The sequence below is a fragment of the Antechinus flavipes genome, chromosome 4, assembly GCF_016432865.1.
Source record: "Antechinus flavipes isolate AdamAnt ecotype Samford, QLD, Australia chromosome 4, AdamAnt_v2, whole genome shotgun sequence".
Taxonomy (NCBI): Eukaryota; Metazoa; Chordata; class Mammalia; order Dasyuromorphia; family Dasyuridae; genus Antechinus; species Antechinus flavipes.
The window spans coordinates 110,454,000-110,475,743 of record NC_067401.1 but is presented as its reverse complement, the minus strand read 5'-3'; the positions used below and the strand labels follow the sequence as shown (position 1 = coordinate 110,475,743).

Genomic DNA, 21,744 nt, shown 5'->3' with positions numbered 1-21,744 from the left:
GAAGACTCTGTCAGAACAGCGGTGTCAAACTCAAGCAGAAATAGATTTCCGAGGCTTAGAAAAACACAAATAAACATTATCTATCTTGTATTTTATTTTCATTACTTTGTTGAACATTTCCTAATTAGGTCCAAACCTGATTCAGGGGGCCTGGAGCCAAATACTTTTGACACCTCTGCCTGTTCTCTTGCTCAATGCACAAAGTATTCATGCCAGTTTGGAATTTCCCTCCAACATTACAGTTGACAGCCTATCCATGTCTCTCTATCCTACTTAACTTTTGACCATGTTTTCCCATAAGTTCACCACAGGAGGTCTACCCAACATACTGGCAACCTTTTCCCAAGTACTTTTGATATTCCAAAGATGACAATGGTACATACACATGAGCAATCCAACCATTATTCCTTGCACTTATTATGTAACCAGGCCATCCAATATTTTTTAAATCATGAGTTTCATCAATGACATTCTTTACATCACTTCTTCATAAGAGCATGCTTGTAAGTGCTTCTCCACTGCCTTTTGAATGATTTTAATTTTAACTCCTTAGATTCTACAGTATTCTGTGAATCACAGTCATAGAACATCAAATGAACATGGCGTTAAAAATATACACCACTATGAATGAATGAATGAATGAATGAAAAAGTATTTTATTGAGCAATAACTGTGTAAAGCAATGTGCTAGGAGCTGAGGATACAAATAGAAAAACAAAACAGAATCTGCTCTCAAGAAGCTCACATTCTGACAAGAGAAAGATCACAAATCTGAGGTTACAGCTGCACGTCAGCCATGTGTGCAAGCAGCAAAGCAAATAGTTATGTATCTTCTTGACTCTCATTTCCACTGATAAAATCTCATCAATTCCTCTTATTGAGCCACTTCACAGTGCTAAGACCTGTGCTTGTGAGAAGATTCTCTTCCAGGTCAACAGTAACACTTGCAGAGGATGCTTCCCTGGACTCTGACTTGGAAACAAGGCTGGTGGCCTGATAAAAGCCGCTGTCCCACACCTCAGGCTTACCTGCCCATCACTGGTGGTTGGATGGCAGGTGAGCCATGTGCTTTCAGGGACAGAAGATGGTCACAGATGACTCCCCTCAGTGGTATCTGAAAGGGCTGATCTGGAAGCAGGGAAGGAAGTGGGAGGGAGAACCAGGACAAGGAGGGAGAGGCTGACCTCCTGGGGACTCTGAGAGGAGGAGGAGGTTTGACTTGCCTGACACACGCCACTTGGCTTGCACTTCAGCGAATCCCATTTGTCTGCCCCATCAGTGCCTGCTGGTGCTGGCGACAATATGGACAGCCAAGTTCCTGCTCTGTATGAGTCGCTCTCCTCAAAGATGTCTGCCAAGGCTGTGCTGGAAACAAGGGCGTAGTCTGGAGGGCAACAATAACAAGAAACACTCCATTTCTCACTTGTGCATTTGAAGAAAGCTGGTCAACTTGGGGGCATCGAAGAGTAGAACTAACTGTTCTCATTTTTTCAATGAAAATATCTATAAGCACTGATCTTGGTTTTTATTTCTCTCATCTTAATTTGGGAGGGAATTCCTTTTAAACAGAAGTAAAGTTGAGATATTTATTAGTATCAATCAAAACATTCACTATACAGAAATATCTTGGTATTATAAACAGCTTGATAGTAATCATCAACAGGCACTATTTTAAAAAAATCTTTAAAATAAAAGCTCAAAAAAATAAATCTAATTTGTACTTTTATGAAGGGAAAATATTTTTCTAGGATTATTCAATTATATACATTCAAATGGAAATGGCTAATAATTAGGAAAAAATAATAAGAAAATTATTAAATACCTCCAAACTCTATAAATAAATAAGGGGGGAGGAGTAGAAGGGAATAGGATAAGATGGGGTACAAACAGGTGTGTAGAATAATGCTAGTGGAACAAAATGTGTAGGTTAATAGGAATGGAATAAAGAGAGAAGGAAAGAGTGGGAGAAGACAAGGGACAGATCCCTGAATGGATGGAGGAAATTAAGTAATAACAAGGCAAAATAAGGAGCAGAATTTCTGTGAATTTTACTTTATTTTTTCCCTCCCTTCTCTACCCTAAAGAAGGCTACAATTAAACATGAATACACATATATATGCATATATATGTAAACGGACATATATGTAAGACTGTACTGTGCTTATTTCCATTTATTATGTTTCTCTGAAGGCAGATGGCATCTTCCTTCATAAATCGTTCCATGTTCTTCTAAATCAATCAGCTCATCATTTCCTATACCACAGCAATATTCCAACCCAATCACATCTTATCTGTGATTGTTCATGAAAGTTTCTTCCTAATCTTCTGCATTCCTTCTGGTTTTGGCTACATAAGTTAAATTTACATTAAAAAATTTTAATTTAAAATAATCAAAATTATCCTTTTTATACTTCAACAATGCTCCTGTTTATAATATAGTTTAAGGTCTGATACTGTTGAATCTACTTCCTTTACTTCTTTTTTCTTGATTTTTTGGAAGTCACCAACCATTTGCTCTTCCAAATGAACTTTTTTATTATTTTTTCTAACTCAATAAAAATATTTTTAGTAATTTAATTGGGACAACATTGAATAAATAAATTAGGTATAATTGTCATTTGAAAAATTATATTGGCTTTACCTACCTGTGATAGATGGGCCCCAGGATAGAGTAAGAAAACAGCTTGTTTTCTAAAGAGAGCTAGCATTCTGAGAATTACGATAAAAATCAACAAACTTGCTTAACATGTGAGTCCAACCAACCAGAAATAGGTCCTTGCATCCTTTTCAACCACAGTATTACCACAACCCTCATCCTGATCAAATCAGTCAGGGTCAATGACCTGACAAATGCAAACAGGGAATCAGCAGGATTGATAAGGTAACTGAATATTAACCACACATCCAATAGTAGGAGTTTTCCACCATCTTTGAACATGAGATGCATTACAAGGGAGAGGGAACATATCCAGGAGGGCATAAAGATGGCAGAGAAGTTAATATTGCTAGTCAACAGACTACTGACCTATCAGGAACAACTGGGAGAAAGCTGGGTGACACATGAGAGGGGTTTGATTAATCTAACGCTGACTTCTGTTCTCATGCACTCCATCACTAGAAAGACATGGGCAATAAACGCTCCTTTACTCACTTAGGAGACTTTTTGTTGTTTCCAGGGGTTTTGAACCCTTGATCACATTCATACTACTACCCCCAAACAATAAGCATTATTTCAATTATTTGGATCTGAGTTTATTTGTACAAAAAGTATTTTATGTTTATGTTCATATAGTTTCTGTGCCTGTTTTGGCAAGCCTATGCTCAGGTATTTTACATCGTCTAGGTATTTTAAATAGTTTAAAACAATACTGAACAACACTGCTGACATACAATCTAGTTTCTCTATTTTTCATTTTTGATTAAATCTTTTTAAATTTTTACTTTGTCTAAGATCATGATTACTGCTATCCCTGCTTTTTTTACATAATTAATTCTACTCCTGCCCTTTATTTAATATTTGTGTATACCTCTCATCTTTAAAATGTTTCCTGATAATTGGAAATTGAATGGATGCCCATCAATTAGGTAATGGCTGAATAAGTTGTGCTATATGAATGTAATGGAATATTATTGTTCTATAAGAAATAATGAGTAGGTAGATTTCAGAAAAGCCTGAAAAGACAAATTAATTGACATTAAGCAAAGTGAGCAGGACCAGGAGAACATGGTACACAGTAACAGCAAGAGTATATGATGATCAATTATGATAAACTTACTTCTTCTCAGCAATACAGTGATCTAAGATAATTCCAATAGATGGAAAATGCCATCCACCTCCAGAGAGAGAATTATGGAGACTGACAGTGGATTGAAAATGTATTTTCACCTTTTTCTATCCTGTGGTTTTTCTCTTTTGTTCTGATTTTTCTTTCACAATATGACAAATATGGAAATAATGTTTAAAATGATTGTTTATAGATTACCTAAATCAGGTTGCTTGTTGTCTTGGAGAAATATTTTGGAACTAAGAATCTTTTAAAAAATGAATGTTGAAAACTATTTTTACATGTTCATTGGGAATACCAAATACTATGGAGAAAAAAATAAAATAACAATAAAATGTTTCCTAAAAGCAACATTTAGTTAAATTTCAATTTTTAATCTGCTATCCATTTCCATTTAATGGGCAAATTTGTCTCAATCACATTTTAATGTTATTTAATAACAATAAATAAATAATAATAAAATAATGTTAATTAATTGTTGTGTATTTTCCTCCTTCTTATTTTTCCTCACTATTCTTCTCACCCTATTTTCTCCATCTCTCCTCACTCCTCTGCCTATCAATTTTACCTTTGTAACATTTCTAAAACATGCTCCCTTCTTTCCTCTAACACTGCCACCTCTATGTTGCAGAGCCTAAGATGTAATACTATACCAATTAAACTAACAAAGGAATATTTTAATAGAGGTAGGCAAAATAATGAGAAAACTCATTCAGAGAAAAAAAGGCTTTCTAGGCTCTCATGGGAAATAACAACAACAAAGTAAAATAAAAAAGAACATTACTTCCAGAAATAAAATTATACTAGGAAAAAAATGATCAAAAACCATTAAATGATGATTTTTAAAATAGACAACTAAAATAGTATAATAAAGTAGGAAGGAAGAATAAGAAACTAAGCCTAATAATCCAGGGTTCAATAAAATAAAATAAAAGAATACTACAAAGCACTTTGGGGAGAAAACAAATTTAACCAATATTTTATGCTATATGTTATCATAAGCTCAAAACAGATACAACTTCAATATATGGTCAGATAGTTAAAAAAAATTTTAAAAGAAATCTAGACTGGGTTTTGGTTGGAGAAAAAATTCTTAACAAAGATTAAAGACAATCACAAAAGATAATTTGATGATTTTTGATTACATGAAATTGAAAAGATTTTACATGAACAAAATTAATGAAATCATAAAAAGAAAGTGATCGGCCAAGGGAAAATATCTTTATTTCAAAAATATGTAACAGGAATACGAATGTCAAGGAACTAAAAGAAATATATAAGCCCAAAAGCCTTCCTTCTGTCATCAAAGAACATAAACAAATAATTAGCAAATGGAATGCAAATCATTAATAGTCATATTAAAGGTAGCTTCAAATCACTAATAATGAAGAAAATGAAATCAAAGCAACTCACTAGTTTCACCTCAAACTTGGAAACCTAGCAATGATCAAAGACAAGTAAAAGTTGAAGAAATTGAAAAAAGACAGATAATCTAATACAATGTCAATGGCGCTCTGAATTTGTACAAACATTCCAGAAAATAATTTGCCATTATGCTAAGAAAGTGACTAAAAAGTCCACAACCTGCTAGGCATATACCCCAAGAAGTCAATGACAGAAATAAAAGTCCCAAATCCAAAATATAGCAATATCTTTGGTGGCATCAAAGAACTGAAAATAGCATAAATGCCCAATGATTAGGGAATGGCTAATGAATATAATGGAAAATTACTTACCAGTAAGAAATAATGATATAGATAGAAAAGCATGGAAAGACACATACCAACTTATATGATATGAAGTGAAATACACAGAATCAGAAAAACAAAAACATAATAACTACAACAATGGAAATGGAAAGAATAACAACAAATCAAATATGAATGTTATTCAGTCCTTCTTAAAAGCAGAAAGATTTTGTTATAACAAATAATGCTTTAATAAACAGTATATCACCTAAAGTGTAAATCTTTTTTGTTTTGGTGACAACTGCATATGTTTTAAAGCAAATTCATGTATAAATGGTGCAAGTCACAACCAAAGGAACTGTGTCCTCATAAGTATTGTGCTATCAGCTCAGGACAACTTCCTCAAGGTAATAGAAGGATAATTCACTATGTAAGAAATAATTCATCTGGACCCGTGCTCTATTCTAATCAGGATTAATCAATCTAACATGATTCTATAGGGGTAATGATTATAAATTCTATATGCTGGGTCCCAGAGTTGTGAATTTGCTCCTAGTTCATTTGCTTAATTACAGAAAAGTTAACTAAAGGCCCTCCACTTTTGTCATGGTGGCAGAGGTGACTCAATTACATGGAAATTCTCCAATTTATTTTTTTATCTCTAGACCATTTTATGACCACTTAGTTAGTGGAGATGCCCCATGCTTCACCCAATCTATGACCCCTCTGCTAATAAATCACATTTTAGCCGTTAAGAGCAAGGTCTGTCAACCAACAGAATTCTGTATTTCCCTGTGTATCTTCTGCATATCTGGATATCAAGTTCTATAAAAACAAGGTCCCAGAAGAAGACTGCATCTCATATTGAGAATCCACTTCATTAGAGGGGACCACGGTAAAGTGCCATTGGCTCAGAGATTTGCCTCAGTCTCTTATTGTGGGCTGGACAGTTTAATCCCCAAAACTATAATATGCTAACCTGTAACAAAATATACTGAGTACCAACTCCCAGAAGTATGTAAACAAGCCATTTCTAATTCCTAAACACAAAGTTGCTAATTACTGGAAATGTGACAGTTTCCTTGGGTTCATGTTATGAGCATCTGACTTTAAGGAACAGTAATTATATGTCAGAGTCTACAATTTCCTGAATTCTAGGAGCATGCCAGCAAAGTTCAAGCTTTGTCCATTCTACAAAGGTTTCTAATATTGTCTGTCTTGTCTGTCAGTATTGTCATATAGCTATGAGACAGAGAGCACAAGAATTTGCAAAGAATTCCATATTATTATTATAGAGATTTAGAGAGAGATGCATTGTGGATATAAGCAGCCTGAAATATTTAACAAATGAAGTATTTTTTAAAAATAGCATAAGGATGTCAGCAGAGAAACGTATGACAGAAAACTATGGACGAATCACATACTCGGGCAGTTAGAGCTAGCATATCCTACTAGTTTCAAGAGAAATCAAAGAAAGGATGTTGGAGGGACCTAGAAGTAGTTATGAGAAGATACAGACGAGGCTCAAGTGAGTTACAAGGTTCAGCCTTCCAAGGGCCAATACAAGTCTCCCCTACCACACAGCAAGACTGCTCTATCAGGTAACCTCTCCTCCACCTTTTCCCATAACACCCTACCCAGAAGACCTGAACTAAATACAGTCCCACTGCACCTTTGAAGAACAAAGTTTCCCAGACTCAATTCTACACAAACCTGCTTGTCTTAACAGATGAACTCTCTCAATTTTAGGCAACCCCCCAGTATGAATCTAGCATATTTTGTAAGGTTAACTCGGTCAATTCAACAAATGTTAAGCACTTAGCTATGTGCCAGACACTGTCCTAAAGATAGAAAAAGGATCGTATAGGAGCAGACACTTGAGCTAAGCCTTGAAGTAGAAGATCCAAGAGGTCCAAGTGAGGATGACATCCTAAACACTGGAAACATCATGGGTGTGTAGAGAATGAGTCGAAGAGGAGGGAGGTTGGTAGCAGGGAAAACAATTAGGAGTCAACTGAAATAGATTGGGTGAGAGTAACTACAACTTCAAGTAGGCTGGTGGTTACGTAAATTTAAAAAAAGTTATTAGAAATGACATGCAGGGAGAGTCAATAAAAAATTGGCAACTTAATAAATAGGGGGTATGGTGGTAAAGTGCCAAAAAGGATTCTAAGGTGGTAGGCCTAGATGACTGGAAGAAGGATGGTAATACCCGTAACAAAAATTTTAAAAATATACAAAAAGGGTGATGTTTAGGATAAAGATAATAGATTCTAGTTTGAGTTTGAGAACTATGAAACATCTAGTTGGAGATCTGTCAGGTACTGTCAATCAATAAGAAGTTATCAAGAAGTTAGTATGCAGAGTCGGATATAACTCAACTACTAAACAACAAAAAACATTTTTTCTTCTGTGTCCTTTCTTCTACCCCTTCTCAGAAAGGCAGGATTGGATTCCTTTAGAATACTGCAGTATTCTTCAAATCACCTTGGCTTTGGCCATAGATGAAGGCCAGTAGAAATTTCAGGGCAATAAGAGACTTCTGACCGAACTCTAGCAATCTTAAGAGCTAAAAATCTGTCTGAGCCACCTGACTCTCCACCTTCCGGATGACTGATATATATTTTCTAAACAGTCACAATGCTAGGATGCAACCCCAAATTCAGTAATTCTGAGGGGCAAAGGAAACAACAGGCCAAAATATATATATTTGTCATTATCCTTGAAAACATATAGAATTATCATCCAAGTTTAGGTCTTTTTTTATAGAATTACATCAACATAAAATAAGTTATCCATTTTCTTATATACCACTGACCTTTCTGTTAAGAATGTTCTGGTCGAAAATATCCATTATCCTTTGACACAGAAATTCCATTGTTAGGTACAGAGGTGAATGACAGAAAGTTGCCACACACACCAAAATATTCTTAACAACACTTTCTATAATAGCTAAGAATTAGAAATAAAGTATAAGTTCATCAGTTGAGGAAAGGCTTAAGCCAGCTACAGTTCATGAATGTAACAGCATATTATGCTATTTTCTTTTAAAAAAGAATATGATAAATACAGAGAAGCATGGGAAGACATATATGTGAATTAATTTATAACTATAATTAATGCTATAACTATAGCAACATAAATAGAAAGAATGACAACAACACAACTGAGACTTGATGCTTCAAAATTATGGCCAAACTTGACCAAAATCATGAAAAAATAAGAAATATGAGAGAGCATCTCACCCTCTTCATTGCAAAGATAGGGTAACTAGCAGTATGAAATACTGATTTATTTAAATCTATATCTATATACTTGTCCAATATATTGGTTAAGTTTTCCTGTTATTTTTTCTTTTTATTCTTTGTTTAAAGGATCAATCCATGGGAAGAAAATAGGGAAATAAAACACTGTAAATAGTGGCTAATATAAAAAAACAAACTATGTTAATAAAATTTTATCTTAAAATATTTTTAATCCCTTACATTCATCCAGCACATACTGTTAGGTACAAACCAATACTAAAACAAAAATAAGTCATGTGTATATGTATATGGGAGTATGAAAACATACACATCTACCCCCATATACATTAATCACTTGGGACATTTCTATTCTTACCAAATCCAAAAAACTTATTTATAGACACAATTCAATATGTCACAGAAATCAGAACTGCATAGGTCTACTCATAAAAGACATTCCACTAGTTCTAATACAAATAGGCCATTCTGGTACTTCTATTCCTATACCAACATATACCACCCCATGAAATGGGCCCCCTCATAACAACACCTAACATGTACAAATGCTTACTATGTGCCAAGCATTGTACTAGCCCCAGAGGGAGGTCCTAGTATAATCCCCATTTTACAGATAATTAACTCCAGCAAAGGATTAAGTGACTAGCTCGGGGTCACACAGCTAGTTAACTGTCAGACATGGAATTCAAACAAGTCTTCCTGATTCTAGGCCCTTCAGGCCAGCCTGAGTCCATCACTGTACCATCTAGATGCCCCAATGCCAATGGTATCCCCATCATTCCCACATATTACCGAGTACATTCCATACACCCTTCCTTACTAGCTTATACACACCTACCCCCATTCATGTAAATCAGGGGGGGACACTTCCTATTCTTCTCAAATCTAAAAAATAGCTTGTTTATATACACATCTCCATACACAAGATGGCCACTGTGGAGGCCATATACAGGTCAGCCCACCCTCCTCCTTCCACATAGAGGGTAACTTAGCCACGGATCACACCGGAAGATTAGTCAGTCAAGGCTGCACCCCTCCCCCTACCACTATCTGATATTCATTCTAAGTCTAGGGACCTACAGGGTCCAGCCTGCGAGTAAAGGCCCCATCGAACGTACGCACAAAGATGCTCTGCCCCCTCAGCCGGGCCTCCGGACTCCCTCCAAGCCTCGGCCCCCTTGGTCCCTGTAAGGGTCAGCAGTTACTCGGCCTCCCCTCAGCGTACTCGGGGCATTCCCTCCGTAACTGCACTATGTGCCCTCCCTCAGACTATCAGCTCCCTGAGGGCAGAGGCAACGGTTTTGCCTTTCTTTGGATCTGAGCCATTAATAAATGCGTGTTACACGGGTCCAGCACCGCCTCTTTTGGGCGCCCCCATCCCTGGGCTAAATCCCCGGGAAGAGAAGGCGCGAGGTCGCTCCCAGGAGGTTAAGAAAGAGTAAAGCAGGTGACAGGGAAGGGGACGGGTTCGGGGGTCTCTCTCCTCCTCGGACAATTCTGTCCAGAGTGGGAAAGGATGAGACGTCCACTCCCCCTCGTCTGAAAAGCCAGTCCGCCCCTCCAGAGGCGGGATGTTAAGGGGGATAAAGGGCACATCTGTGGCAAAGATTTCCTGTAAGGAAGGAGCAAAGATACACCCAGACCCAGACAGACAGACAGACACACACTCACGTTCATGCACGCCCCGCCCCCCGCCCCCTCGCTGGGCAACCGCATCCCTGCTCACAACTCCGCGGCGGTGCCTCTCCTAGGGCTCACCTGCTTCGCATCTACGGCCCCGGTCAGAGCCGGCTCACAGGATGCTCTTCTTCAACTTTCCGCCGGATAAATCTGCCCAGCCTGGGACCCGACAAGCTGAGGGAGCCGCTACCTCCCAGATTCCAGTTTCCACTTCAAGTGTCCCCGCCCAGCTTCCTAAATCTCCACAACCTCCTCTTACCTCCAGCCTCAGCCTTCCCATTGCGCGTGCGTCTCGTCTAGAACACACAGCCTCATCCCCACCCCTCCCGCCCAGTGGGATTATTCCATTTCCAACTCCGCAGGGGGAAAATACTGGTCTTTAACATGAAACTATTACATTCATGTCTGCTGCAGGTGTGTGGATAAAAGAGATTTGTCATCAGCACCGGACTATTCCATTCCGTCCCGGTGGACGGGTATGAGCAAAAGAGATTTAGCACAGCAACAGACTTAGTCCATTCGCTCTAACAGGAGGTGTGTGGGAAAAAAAGATTGGTCCTTATCATAGGATTATTCCATTCCCCGCCGGAGGGATTTGAGAGAAAAAAAAAAAATTATTCCATTCCGGTCGGCTACAGATACTTGGGGAAAAGGGATTGGCCTTCAACTCCGGACAATTCCAAGGCTTCCAAGTGCAGGGGCGACAGGCCAAATTGGACCTCAGCACGTAACTCCAGGAACATGGGAGGCACAAAAAAAGCACGTAACACGTCCTTAACCCGGAAGTATATAGAAACGACTAACCCTACACACACAGACACATCCCCGCCGCCTGAACGGAAGTCGCCTCACTCTAAGGCTACCTTTCGGTCGCCTTTCCATCGCTTTATCTTCTTCCTGATTGGCTTGCGAGCGATTTAGGGGACGCTGAGCAGCTTCCTGCCGTGAGATTCGGACCTTGTTGCCGCTGGAATATTGGGTGAGTGAGCCTTCTAGAGTCAGGCAGGGCCCGGCCGGCCTTAAGGCTTGGGAAGCTGACCTTGCTGTGCGCGGGAAAGTGCCGGGTAACCCGGCCGCGGCGGGCTCTCCTGCACGTGAGAAGGAGCCGGCCCCGGATCTTTTCTCTGTTGCTGATCTCGTGGATCCGGGGGACAGCGTGTGGGGAGGGGACGTTGCCCATGGAGACCCGTCGCCCCTAGCTGGAAGAAACGGCCACGGTCCTGGCTGGGCCCTAAGGGCCACCCCAGGGTGAGAATCAGGGTTAATGATTTCGAAAGCACTGGGAGACCTTGGGGGTTAATGGAAATGGTGCTGGATCCAAAGGAGAGTAATATTAGTTATATTTAGAGTAAAGGACCGTGGAGGCCAAACCCCCTTGCTTTACAGGTACGGAAACTGAAACACAGAAAGATTGTGACTGGAGCAGCTAGGTGGCGCAGTGGTTAGAGCACCCGCCCTGAAGTCTGGAGGACCTGAGTTTAAATCTGGCCTCAGGCACTTAACACTTCCTGTCTGTGTGACCCTGGACAAGTCACTTAACCCCCTAGGGAGGGAGAGGGAGAAAGGTTTGTCCTAACACTTATTTGCCCAGAATTTACCTTCTCTAACTACAAATTGATCTACACCTTCCAGGTTATTCTTGGAACAATGTAATGTATATTTAAAATACATACTGAAAATATAGTATATTTAAAATGTATAGTATAAGAAACAAAATTTCTTATCAAAAATTTCACTGTTTTCAAAAGACCCCGTGGAACTCGGCAGGGTTGAGAAGTAAGCTGCCCCTTCCCACGCTTCCCCAGTTGTTAGCTAGTACAGGAATAGAGTTACAAGCAACACCCTAAAATTAGATTCAATACCTCCTTCAAGATTCTGATTGGTCAGATTTACAATTCTCCTTATCTGCCCATTCAGTCCCAAAATGGCGGCTTTCTCCCCCTGGGATGTATCAGTTGGTGAATGAAGTGATTGCAAAAAGCTTGTGCCCTGTCATTGACCCTAACCTGTTTGGACCAATTTAGGTCTGGGCCCCTTTGTAAGAAATTTTGTTTAGCTGCGGGGGAAGGGGTAGGGGGTAGGGAAGTTGACTCACAAGGTGACTCAAGATATTTCACTCCTCCCATCATCCTGTTTTGACAATATCTTTGGTAACTTAGTTTTTCATACTCCTCACACACTCACTGATGAATGCTGGAAAGATCCTTCCAGGGTGAGAGCATGCCCCATTCTAAACAAAATGTGACCAGAGCAGCTCTTTTGTTCTTTAGAAGAGCTTGGTCTGTTGGTCACGGCTCCACTTTCCTAATCCTTCCTTGTCCAATAGCCACTTTCTTTACCCTCTCCCCCAAACTGCAACCCTAGCATGTTCAGTGGGGTATTTACCCTTTCTCAGGGACATCTGTGGAAGCACAACAATTAAGATTGCAAAACCCCATTTTTCACAAGAGTACAATATCTAGTATGTTAAGTGTGTGTATAGGGTCAGCTCTAAATTAGCTTTGGGTAAGTGCAATGTGGCCTATGTTAGTATGTTTACAGCCTCTTCCAGATGACAAAGCTGAGTGCAAAACCAGACCTAACAGTTTCCAGTGCTTGGTTCACCAAATTTTATGCACAGTCTGGTATGTGGCAGTCACTGTGCTGGAAACTCAAGGTCACTGATACTAATACTAAAATATTCTCTCACTAGTTGTGCTGTTGTTTGGCTGCCTGCTGAGACCTCATCATGTCTTCGCACAAGACTTTCAGAATTAAGAGGTTCCTTGCTAAAAAGCAGAAGCAGAATCGTCCCATCCCTCAATGGATTCGCATGAAAACTGGCAATAAGATTAGGTACAACTCGAAGAGGAGACACTGGAGAAGAACCAAGCTGGGGTTATAAAGAACTGTGACCATGGTGGCTTACGTTCACTCTTTCTCGTGTCCAAAACACCTTGCCATGTTACCACCCTGATTTTGCAAATTCCAAAGCTGCAAACAAAGCAAACTTGTTAAAAAAAATTGCACTTTTGTTTTCATTTATTTTATTGGTTCAGTAATAAATGTGATTTTAAGTGAAAATAACTGCTGTTTATATAAGTTTTAAACTTTGCAAAGTGCTTTGTTATTAACTAACCCACTTTTCAGAAAGGTCCAAAGACTTACCGTTAAGGAGAGGTGCCTGTTAGATAAGGAGGCTGAAACACATCATCGGTCAAGGACTATACAAGAGAAATTTTGGGAGGTTATTTGCTGGAAAAGAAAGCAGTCAGTTGTAAAAGTGAAGAAACAAAAATATTTATGAACAGCTCAGGTGCTCCATTGCTGTTGATCCTTTGCCACAGGAACTAGATAAGACCCCATACAATCATGTATGTAGTGATCCAGCAGTTTCTCTACTCAGTATTTATAACCAAAGGTCAAAAATCCAAATATACCAGTTATTCAAAAGAATACTATTTATAGTAATAAAAGACCCAGAAACAGAGGAGCCTATCAGAATGACTAAACCAAGTGGAATGTGGATGTAATGAAAATATTTGTGGTCAGAAATGACAAGTATGAGACTTCAAAGAAATGAGTAAGTTTTATATAAATGGGTGCACAAAAAGACAAACATAATTACAACAAAATCATAGATATAAATATCATGCATAGGTAATATCAACTAGCCAGTTTTAATTTGGATGATGGGGGGGTAGCAATGTAAAATCCTGGAAAGATAAATTGGAGCCAGATTCTAAAAGGCTTTAAATGTCAAACAGAAGAGTTGGCAATTTATCTTAGAGATAATAGGATATGTTATTGAAAAGAGCGATGAAATTGTTGGACCTGTGTTTTAGGGATATCAATTTGACAGCTGGGGATTTTATAAAGGGGGTGATAGTGGGCAGTGGAGGAGTGAAGAGGAAATGAAATAAGAAACATTTGCCTAATTATATGCCAACGAAACAGGAAATGAATGAAAATTTATAAAATATGCAATAGATTAAAAAAGGATTAAATGACCCAATATCAGAAAAAGATATTAAGCAAGCCAAAAATCAGTTTACCAAAGGAAAAAAAATTCTAGAACCAGAGAGATGTCACAAGTGATCTCTCAGACATTCAAAGAACAATTCCAGTACAACACAAACTGCAATAAGAAAAGAGGTATCCTTTAAATTTTTTCTGATTTTAATTTTTTTTGCTGAGGCAAGTAGAGTTAAATGACTTGCCCAGGATCATGTAGCTAGGAAGTGTTAAATGTCTGAGGTCAGATTTGAACTCAGGTACTCCTGACTTAAGGGCTGGTGGTCTATTCACTGCATCACCTAACTGCTCCCCTTTAAATCTTTTCATTGTAAATGTGGTTTTGCTGTCTAAAACTAAGAAAACATGTGACAGCAGAGAATGGAAACTACAGACCACCATCCCTAAAGATCATTGGTGTAAAAATGTTAAATGAAATATTAGCAAGTATTACTATTAGTTATATAGGTAGGGTTAGTTCAACATAAGGAAACAAAATAAGAAAAAGCATATTTATATATAATAAAAATCATATGATTATATCAGATGGAGAAAAGACCTTTGGAAAAATCCAACATTCATTTCTATTAAAAACACTTAGAAATCATAGAAATAGATCTTTCTTTAATATAGTAAAAAGAATTTTACCTAAATCCATGAAAAAACTTTCACACATACATAAACAAAAAATTAGGTTTTAAACAGTGATAAATCAAGGATACCCATTGCCACTAGTACTATTTAAAATAATGCTAAAAATGCCAACTATAGCCATATGAAGAAATTAATAGAATAAGAATAGGCAAAAAAATTAACTTTGCAGATATGATAGTATTGCTAGAGAAGCCATTAAGAAAATAAGTTAAGCAAAGTTTCAAGATATAAGATAAATCCACTAAAAAAATTAGCATTCCTCCACATTTCCTACAAAGCCCAGCAGAAAGAACTAGGAAAAGAAATTCCTTTCAAGATAACTCCTAAAGCTATAAAATGCTTGAGAGTGTCTTCCAAGATTCAGCAAGAGATTATATGAATCTAATTTTTAAAAAACACTTTAATGAGGAAATAAATCATTGAAGAAGTATTACTTGCTCAGGTTGGTCAAGCATATAAAATTAAATAATATATAATAAATTTGAAAAAATAATGTAATATAATTTAATTATGCACTGTATCCATTAAATTCCAAAAAAAGTTTTATAAATCTAAGGAAAAAAACAATATGGAAGAACAAAAGGTCAAGAATATAAAGGTTAATAAATGAAAACATATCAATATTAGATCTCAAATTGTACAAAACCATAATCATTAAAATGATTTGGTCCTATCATTAAAACAAATTAGAAATTTTAATAGAAACAAAGTAATGTAGTGTTTGATAAACCCAAATACCACAGTATTTCAAGGAAAGACTAACAAATAATGCTGGAAAAATAAAAGCAGCCTGGCAGAAATTAAGTGTAGACCAATTCCACATATCCTATACCAAGATAAGCTTCACATGGATAAATATCCTAGATGTTAGAGGTTATATCATGAATTAGAGGTTCAAGAAAGAAATTATTTTCAGACCTATGAATAAGGGAAGAATTCAAGTTCATGGCATAAACAGATCTAATATAATAAAAATTATAAGAAATATAGGTGATGAGGTGGGGGAGGGGAATCTAATAAAAGTCTCCTATCCAAATTTAGAACACTAAAAACTATTCTCCAACATGATTAAAAGATATTAACAGCTTTCAAAGGGAGAAATCAAGCTATCAACAACATATAAGAGATCTAAATCACTAATAGAGAAATGTACATTAAAACAACTCTGAAGTTCCACCTCATAATTATCAACTGGGGGTAAAGATAACAAATGACAGAGGGGGGAGTGGGGGAGAGATGTTGGAAAAGCTATGGGAAAACAAGTTCAGAAGTGCCCTGTTAGAGGAGCTGTGAATTGATCCAGCTGTTAAGAAGCAATTGGGACTATCCTCAGAAAATTACTAAACTGTGCATAATCTCAGACCCAGCTGCACCACTTATATCCCCCAATAATTTCTTTTTTAAAAAGAAAAGGCTCTTATTGACTATAGTTTCCTTTTCAACATTCAAAAAGGAAGGAAGAAGGCAACTGTAATTCTTCTGTGACTAATAATTTTACTTTAAATCACAGATCATTCCTCTTAATCACTACTTGTTAGTGATAAGAAATTTACTATATTTTAAACAGGATGATAGTAGGTAGGATAACTCAGTCTTGTGCAGAGAACTCTTGCTTGCTATCTGATTTAAGATAATTAGCCACTGCATGGCTCTAGAGTAACAAAATTGTATTGCCTTTGTTTATCTACATTTTTTATCTGTTTTTTTAAATCTGTTTATCTCCATTTATTAACCTCTGCCAGTTGAGAAAGATTGACAGATATTAAAAACTGGTAATTTTCATACTGTAAGTTAGCTACTACTCCTACCCTAAAGCTATAGTTCAGATATTTGAGTGAGATGACTAACTTAATATAAACATCTTAAATTTCTGAATGTTTTATATGAAAAAAGGAATCTAAAACATAATGAACTGGGTCTCAGATATGTCTATCAATGGGGGCACTATTTTTATGCCAGTGTATTTTCACATTTAATAAAGATATTTATGGTGAAAAAAAAATTTTTTAAATGAAAAGAAAAGGCTCCATAATACCAAAATATGTAAGGGGTTGCCCCCTTATTGGATATTAGTTATTGGATAATTAAGCAATCTATAGCATATGAATATGATGAAATACTTTTAACCTGTAATAAATTTTTCAAAATTCTATAATAAAATGATGGAATATTCTTATTCATATTAAAAATTTCAGGGGAAATTGAGAAAGACTGTACTGATATAAAGCAAAATATGTATAGGAGGAAAAAATGTGCAAAGCAATAACATTACAGCAAAAAACAACTTATAAAGATTTAAAAAGATTTCAGAATTCTGATCAATATAATGTGAAATTGTGAGTGAATGAAGATGAAACACAGAACTTAATCTTCTGGCAGATGATGAAATTAAAATACAGAGTTATATTTTTCAACATGCTCAGGGTTGGAATTTGTTTTCCTGGATTATATAGATATGTATTGTGGGATTTTGATTATATTTGCTCAATTGGGAAAGCAGAGAAATAGTGTGAACAGATTCTTTTTTTTTAATTGTTGCTTAAAAAATAGTGCACATCTTCAAAGCAATCTCAATAGACTTTAGATAGAAAATGCCATCTGCATCCAGAAAAAGAACTAAGGAGACTGAATGTAAATCAACACATGCTATGTTCACTTCTTTTTTCTGTTTTTTTTTTTTTTATCTCTCCCATGGTTTTTCCCTTTTCCTCTGATTTTTCTCTCCTAACATGATTTATAAAGCAATGTGTTTTAAAATTAATTAAAATTAAAACTAAATAAAAATGGGGACAGCTAGGAGGCATAGTGGTTAGAGCATCAGCCCTGAAGTCAGGAGAACTTGAGTTCAAATTTGATCTCCAACACTTAGCACTTCCTAGCTGTGTGACCCTGGGCAAGTCACTTAATCCCAATTGCCTCAGCAAAAAATAAATAAATATAGTGCACATTACTTGATTAGCTCATATAGATCACATGCACATCACTTGCTCATTTGTGAATATCCTAAGTATGTCACTCACTGACATGGACCCTTTCCCTCTCTCCACTATGCTTGAATCACTAAGATCTTAACCCACCCTCTTACTCAGACCCCAGACCTTGGATTCCTCTGAAGCTCTTCAGGATCAATCTCACCTGGTTAAAACTAACATGCTGCTTCTCTGGAGCAGCTCTCAGTCCCTCTCATCCCCTGACAGGGATGCTAGCATCCTTCCTTGCCCGCTTGGAGTGTACCCACCTGCTGACAGTGACTCTAAGTTCCATTCTCCCTTTATCCCCACAAGATAAATGGATCCCAGGGTCCCCTGCCAAGTCTGTAATGCTTGCAGCCCCCCTCACCTCTGAGATGCACAACCAGGGTTCCAATGCAGCCATGCAACCATATAGAGTGTGCAACCACCAACACAGGCCCTAATACTAGACCAAAAGCCCCTTCCTGTTCCACCTAAATAAGCTGCAGGACTCCTGGTTTGCCGTGTCAATGAAAGGTCTTTCTATCCTTTGCTTTTTAGTGTTTTTAACAGAAATGGATTACTTGTCAAAAGCTTTTCCATCTATTGTTATAATCATGAGATTTTTATTATTATTAACAATTATCCAATAAAAATTCAGGACATATTTTAATCTTCACTATTAAAATTTTCTCCATCACTATAAGTCTAGACAAACAACAAAACAAGATATTGAGCTAATGTGTGAATTGGAAAATAACAAAATGGCAATTCAGATTGTCTAGAGCATTTAGTTAAAATTTAGGGAATCTCATTAACTAAAGTTAAATCAATTTAAAAATTTGTTCTATCTTATTTTTTTAAATTGTCTTGTTTTCTTCCTAAAGCAAAAGGGAAACTTAATTAAGGGAATTAGAAATTACAGCTAAGACTATTTGACTATTACTTAGGAAAATTCTAAAATTGTTAACTAAGTTATTTGGAATTATTGTAATCATGTTAAACCTAAAATTGGTAATTATTGTGTGTGGAACAAGTGGGATGAGATGCAAGCCTTATCAGTTCACCTCCAAGTATGAGATGTGCAATACCTTTTCCCCCCTTTCACAGAGTGGAGGGAGATATCAAACAGCACAGCCCATGAAAACACTAAGAACTGTTGTCATGGGCAACAGCAAGCTCAGCCCCTTCTCTGGAGTCTCTGTCAACTCCCCTTAATTTGTAAGCTTGCCAGTTTTCTTAAAACTATCAGGGTGAGCAAGGTCATCAGCCCTGAGAACTGAGCCTGTTTAGGATGTATAGTTCCTAAACTAGGAAGTTTACTAAGAATCTATAAGCTTGTTATGATTGATCCTGTGCACCAGGACAAGTTTAAACATATAAAATATACTAAACAAAATCTCCTATGTGTGTAAATCCTGGTAAACTTTTAAAATAATACATCTAGCCCTAAGCTGCAATTAGAGATAAAATCTCTTGGGACTGTAACTGATATTCTTTTTCATTTTGAATTTGATTCCTGCAGCCATAGCAACCCCCAACCTCCAGGCCCTCCCAGGATTATGAACTTTCCTTGTCTAAAGGCCCACAGGGCCTTTATACTCTGATAAGTATTTGGGCCGGGGAATAACTCCCACCTCCTACTCACTCACAGAGAGGAAGCTGACCACCTTACCGGTCCTGACCTTCTTCCAAGAGCCAGCTGTGTGCTTTCCTGGGCCTGGCCCGCCCGCCCTGCCTGAAGCCTTTTACACTGTACGCTGATGGAAGGCAGGGCCAGGGCCTAGGAGCCTCCCTTAGTCCCTGGGCCCCATCCCAGACCCCTTGCTGACTTCTCAAAGAAACTGGGTGTCTTTGGATTGACCTTCCTGCCCTAGAGCTGGCTGCCACAGCCTTCTAATTGAAGAAGCCCCTACTCACACCCAGGAGTAGAACCATTGGAGGTTCTAACCCCCACAGAGTGGAGAGTATTTTTGCCCTCACTAGAGCTTTAGAATTGGGAGAAGGAATGAGAATGAACATCCAAATATGCCTTTCATGATTTGCACGATTATAGGGCTATATGAAAAAAAAAAGAGACTTTTGACAACAAATACAAATAAATAAATAGATTCTTCCATTAAGTATGCAGTGGAAATTCTACAACTATTGCAAGCTGTCCACGGACCTAGAGAGGTTTCCCTTATGTTTTGTAAAGGAATAAAGGGGGATTCACTTCAGGCCAAGGGAAACAGGCCTGCAGATTCAGCTGCCCACGCTGCCCCTGTTTGCCCCTGACCATGCACCTTTAATTCCCCAGCTCCCTGACTCTTCCACTCCCTCATGTGACTCCCAGGAACAGGCCCTTTGCTAAAGAAAGAGGGATTCTCCTTCTGGATGGTTTCAAATATTTCAGGTCACCTTCTAATCCCAGAGGCAGCCAGTGGAAACTTCTCCATGGCCTACACAGGCTAGGAAAAAGTGCCCTCCAATCTCTTGTAAAACCTGTTTTCGTTGATCACAAGCTGGGAGGAACAATTAAAAGATCTCTCAGGCCTGCCCAGTTTGTGTCCAAGTAAATCTTGAAAGGGCTTTAACGCCCCGCCCCCTCCTGAAACCCACCCAGAGGAGGAGTACCCACCCCGGGGAGGACTGGCAGAAGGACTTTATACATATGCCCCCTCTCAGGGGCTTCAAACTGCTTTTGGTTTTAGTTGACACTTTTACTGATTGGGTAAAAGCCTTCCCTTGTAAGACTGAAAAGGCTCAGAGTTTTTGCTAAAGGAGATCAAACCTATTTAAGATTATTTATTATCTTCACTCCTTATGTCATCCTCTCTATCCAATGCTTAATGCCTTTTAAACATTATGGTGCTTCTACAGTCAGAGGCCTGTGGGAACTGAGTGGATCACAACATAGCATTCTCACTCTTTTTTGTTGTGGTTTGCTTACATTTTATTTTCCTTCTCATTTTTTCTGGTTTGATTTGTTTTTTCTTGTGCAGCAAGATAATTGTATAAATATATGTATATTTCTATTTAACATATTTCTATCATGTTTAACATATATTGGATTATTTGCCTTCTAGGGAAGAGGGTAGGGAAAGGGGAGAGAAAATTGGAACACAAGATTTTGCAAGAGCTAATGTTGAAAACTTATCCATGCATTTGTTTTGAAAATAAAAAGCTTTTAAAAAAAAAAGTCATTATGGTGCTTGCAACTTAGGCCACCTGAGCATTCCTTTCACTGTGTATAATACCACTGCCCTACCCATTATCCCTACTCCTTTGAGAAGACAAAAACAAGGATTTGAGGGAAATGTTCTTTGGTATTTATCCTGGGATAAGCTCTCTGGATATGAGACATTCCTGATAGCCTCATCTATCCCTCCAAGTCTTCCTCTGGATGAAGTTCCTGGTTACTATTCCTAGTAACCCCCATACTAACTCTACTTTTAATTATTCCTTTTTTTTTTTGCTTATATTTGGCCCCTGCCCCCTTGTGAGGAGGTTAATTTAAAAAAATCTACTTTTGGTCAATGTTGAAAAATTGGCATATATTTTATATATAAAAAGCTAAAAAAAATTTAATTAAAAAAATCTATATTTGAGATTTGTTTTCTCCAGACTTCAAGCTATGAACTTCCAATTACTTGTTCAACCTGAATATCCTCAGCTACCTGATTCTGACAGCACCCTCTGGACTCTGTCTCTGCCCTCTTCAAGTTGTGTACCTCCCTTCCCCAGTCTG

General features: G+C 37.7%; 1 protein-coding gene and 1 long non-coding RNA gene across 3 annotated transcripts; one reads left to right on the top strand and one right to left on the bottom strand.

Moving 5' to 3' along the window:
• Nucleotides 1-628: 628 nt before the first annotated feature.
• LOC127559811 (uncharacterized) lies at nt 629-11,121 on the bottom strand. The gene is made up of 2 exons (XR_007953209.1): nt 10,495-11,121; nt 629-1,384 (listed from the first exon to the last, which is right to left on the bottom strand). It is a non-coding gene; the product is annotated as an uncharacterized LOC127559811 (long non-coding RNA).
• A 157-nt stretch (nt 11,122-11,278) lies between these two features.
• Nucleotides 11,279-13,482, top strand: LOC127559809 (60S ribosomal protein L39). 2 transcript variants are annotated; one of them, XM_051993858.1, is made up of 2 exons: nt 11,279-11,395; nt 13,109-13,482. In XM_051993858.1, exon 2 carries the CDS (start codon nt 13,145-13,147, stop codon nt 13,298-13,300), a length of 156 nt encoding a protein of 51 aa, XP_051849818.1. In that variant the 5' UTR covers nt 11,279-11,395; nt 13,109-13,144; the 3' UTR covers nt 13,301-13,482. The 2 variants fall into 2 exon arrangements, with proteins under 2 accessions (XP_051849818.1, XP_051849819.1); XM_051993859.1 differs by lacking the exon at nt 11,279-11,395 and adding an exon at nt 11,429-11,664.
• The last annotated feature ends 8,262 nt before the right edge of the window (nt 13,483-21,744 follow it).

Excerpts from the sequence above, each read along its gene's own strand:
- LOC127559809 (XM_051993858.1), top strand. The coding sequence starts at position 13,145 with ATGTCTTCGCACAAGACTTTCAGAATTAAGAGGTTCCTTGCTAAAAAG.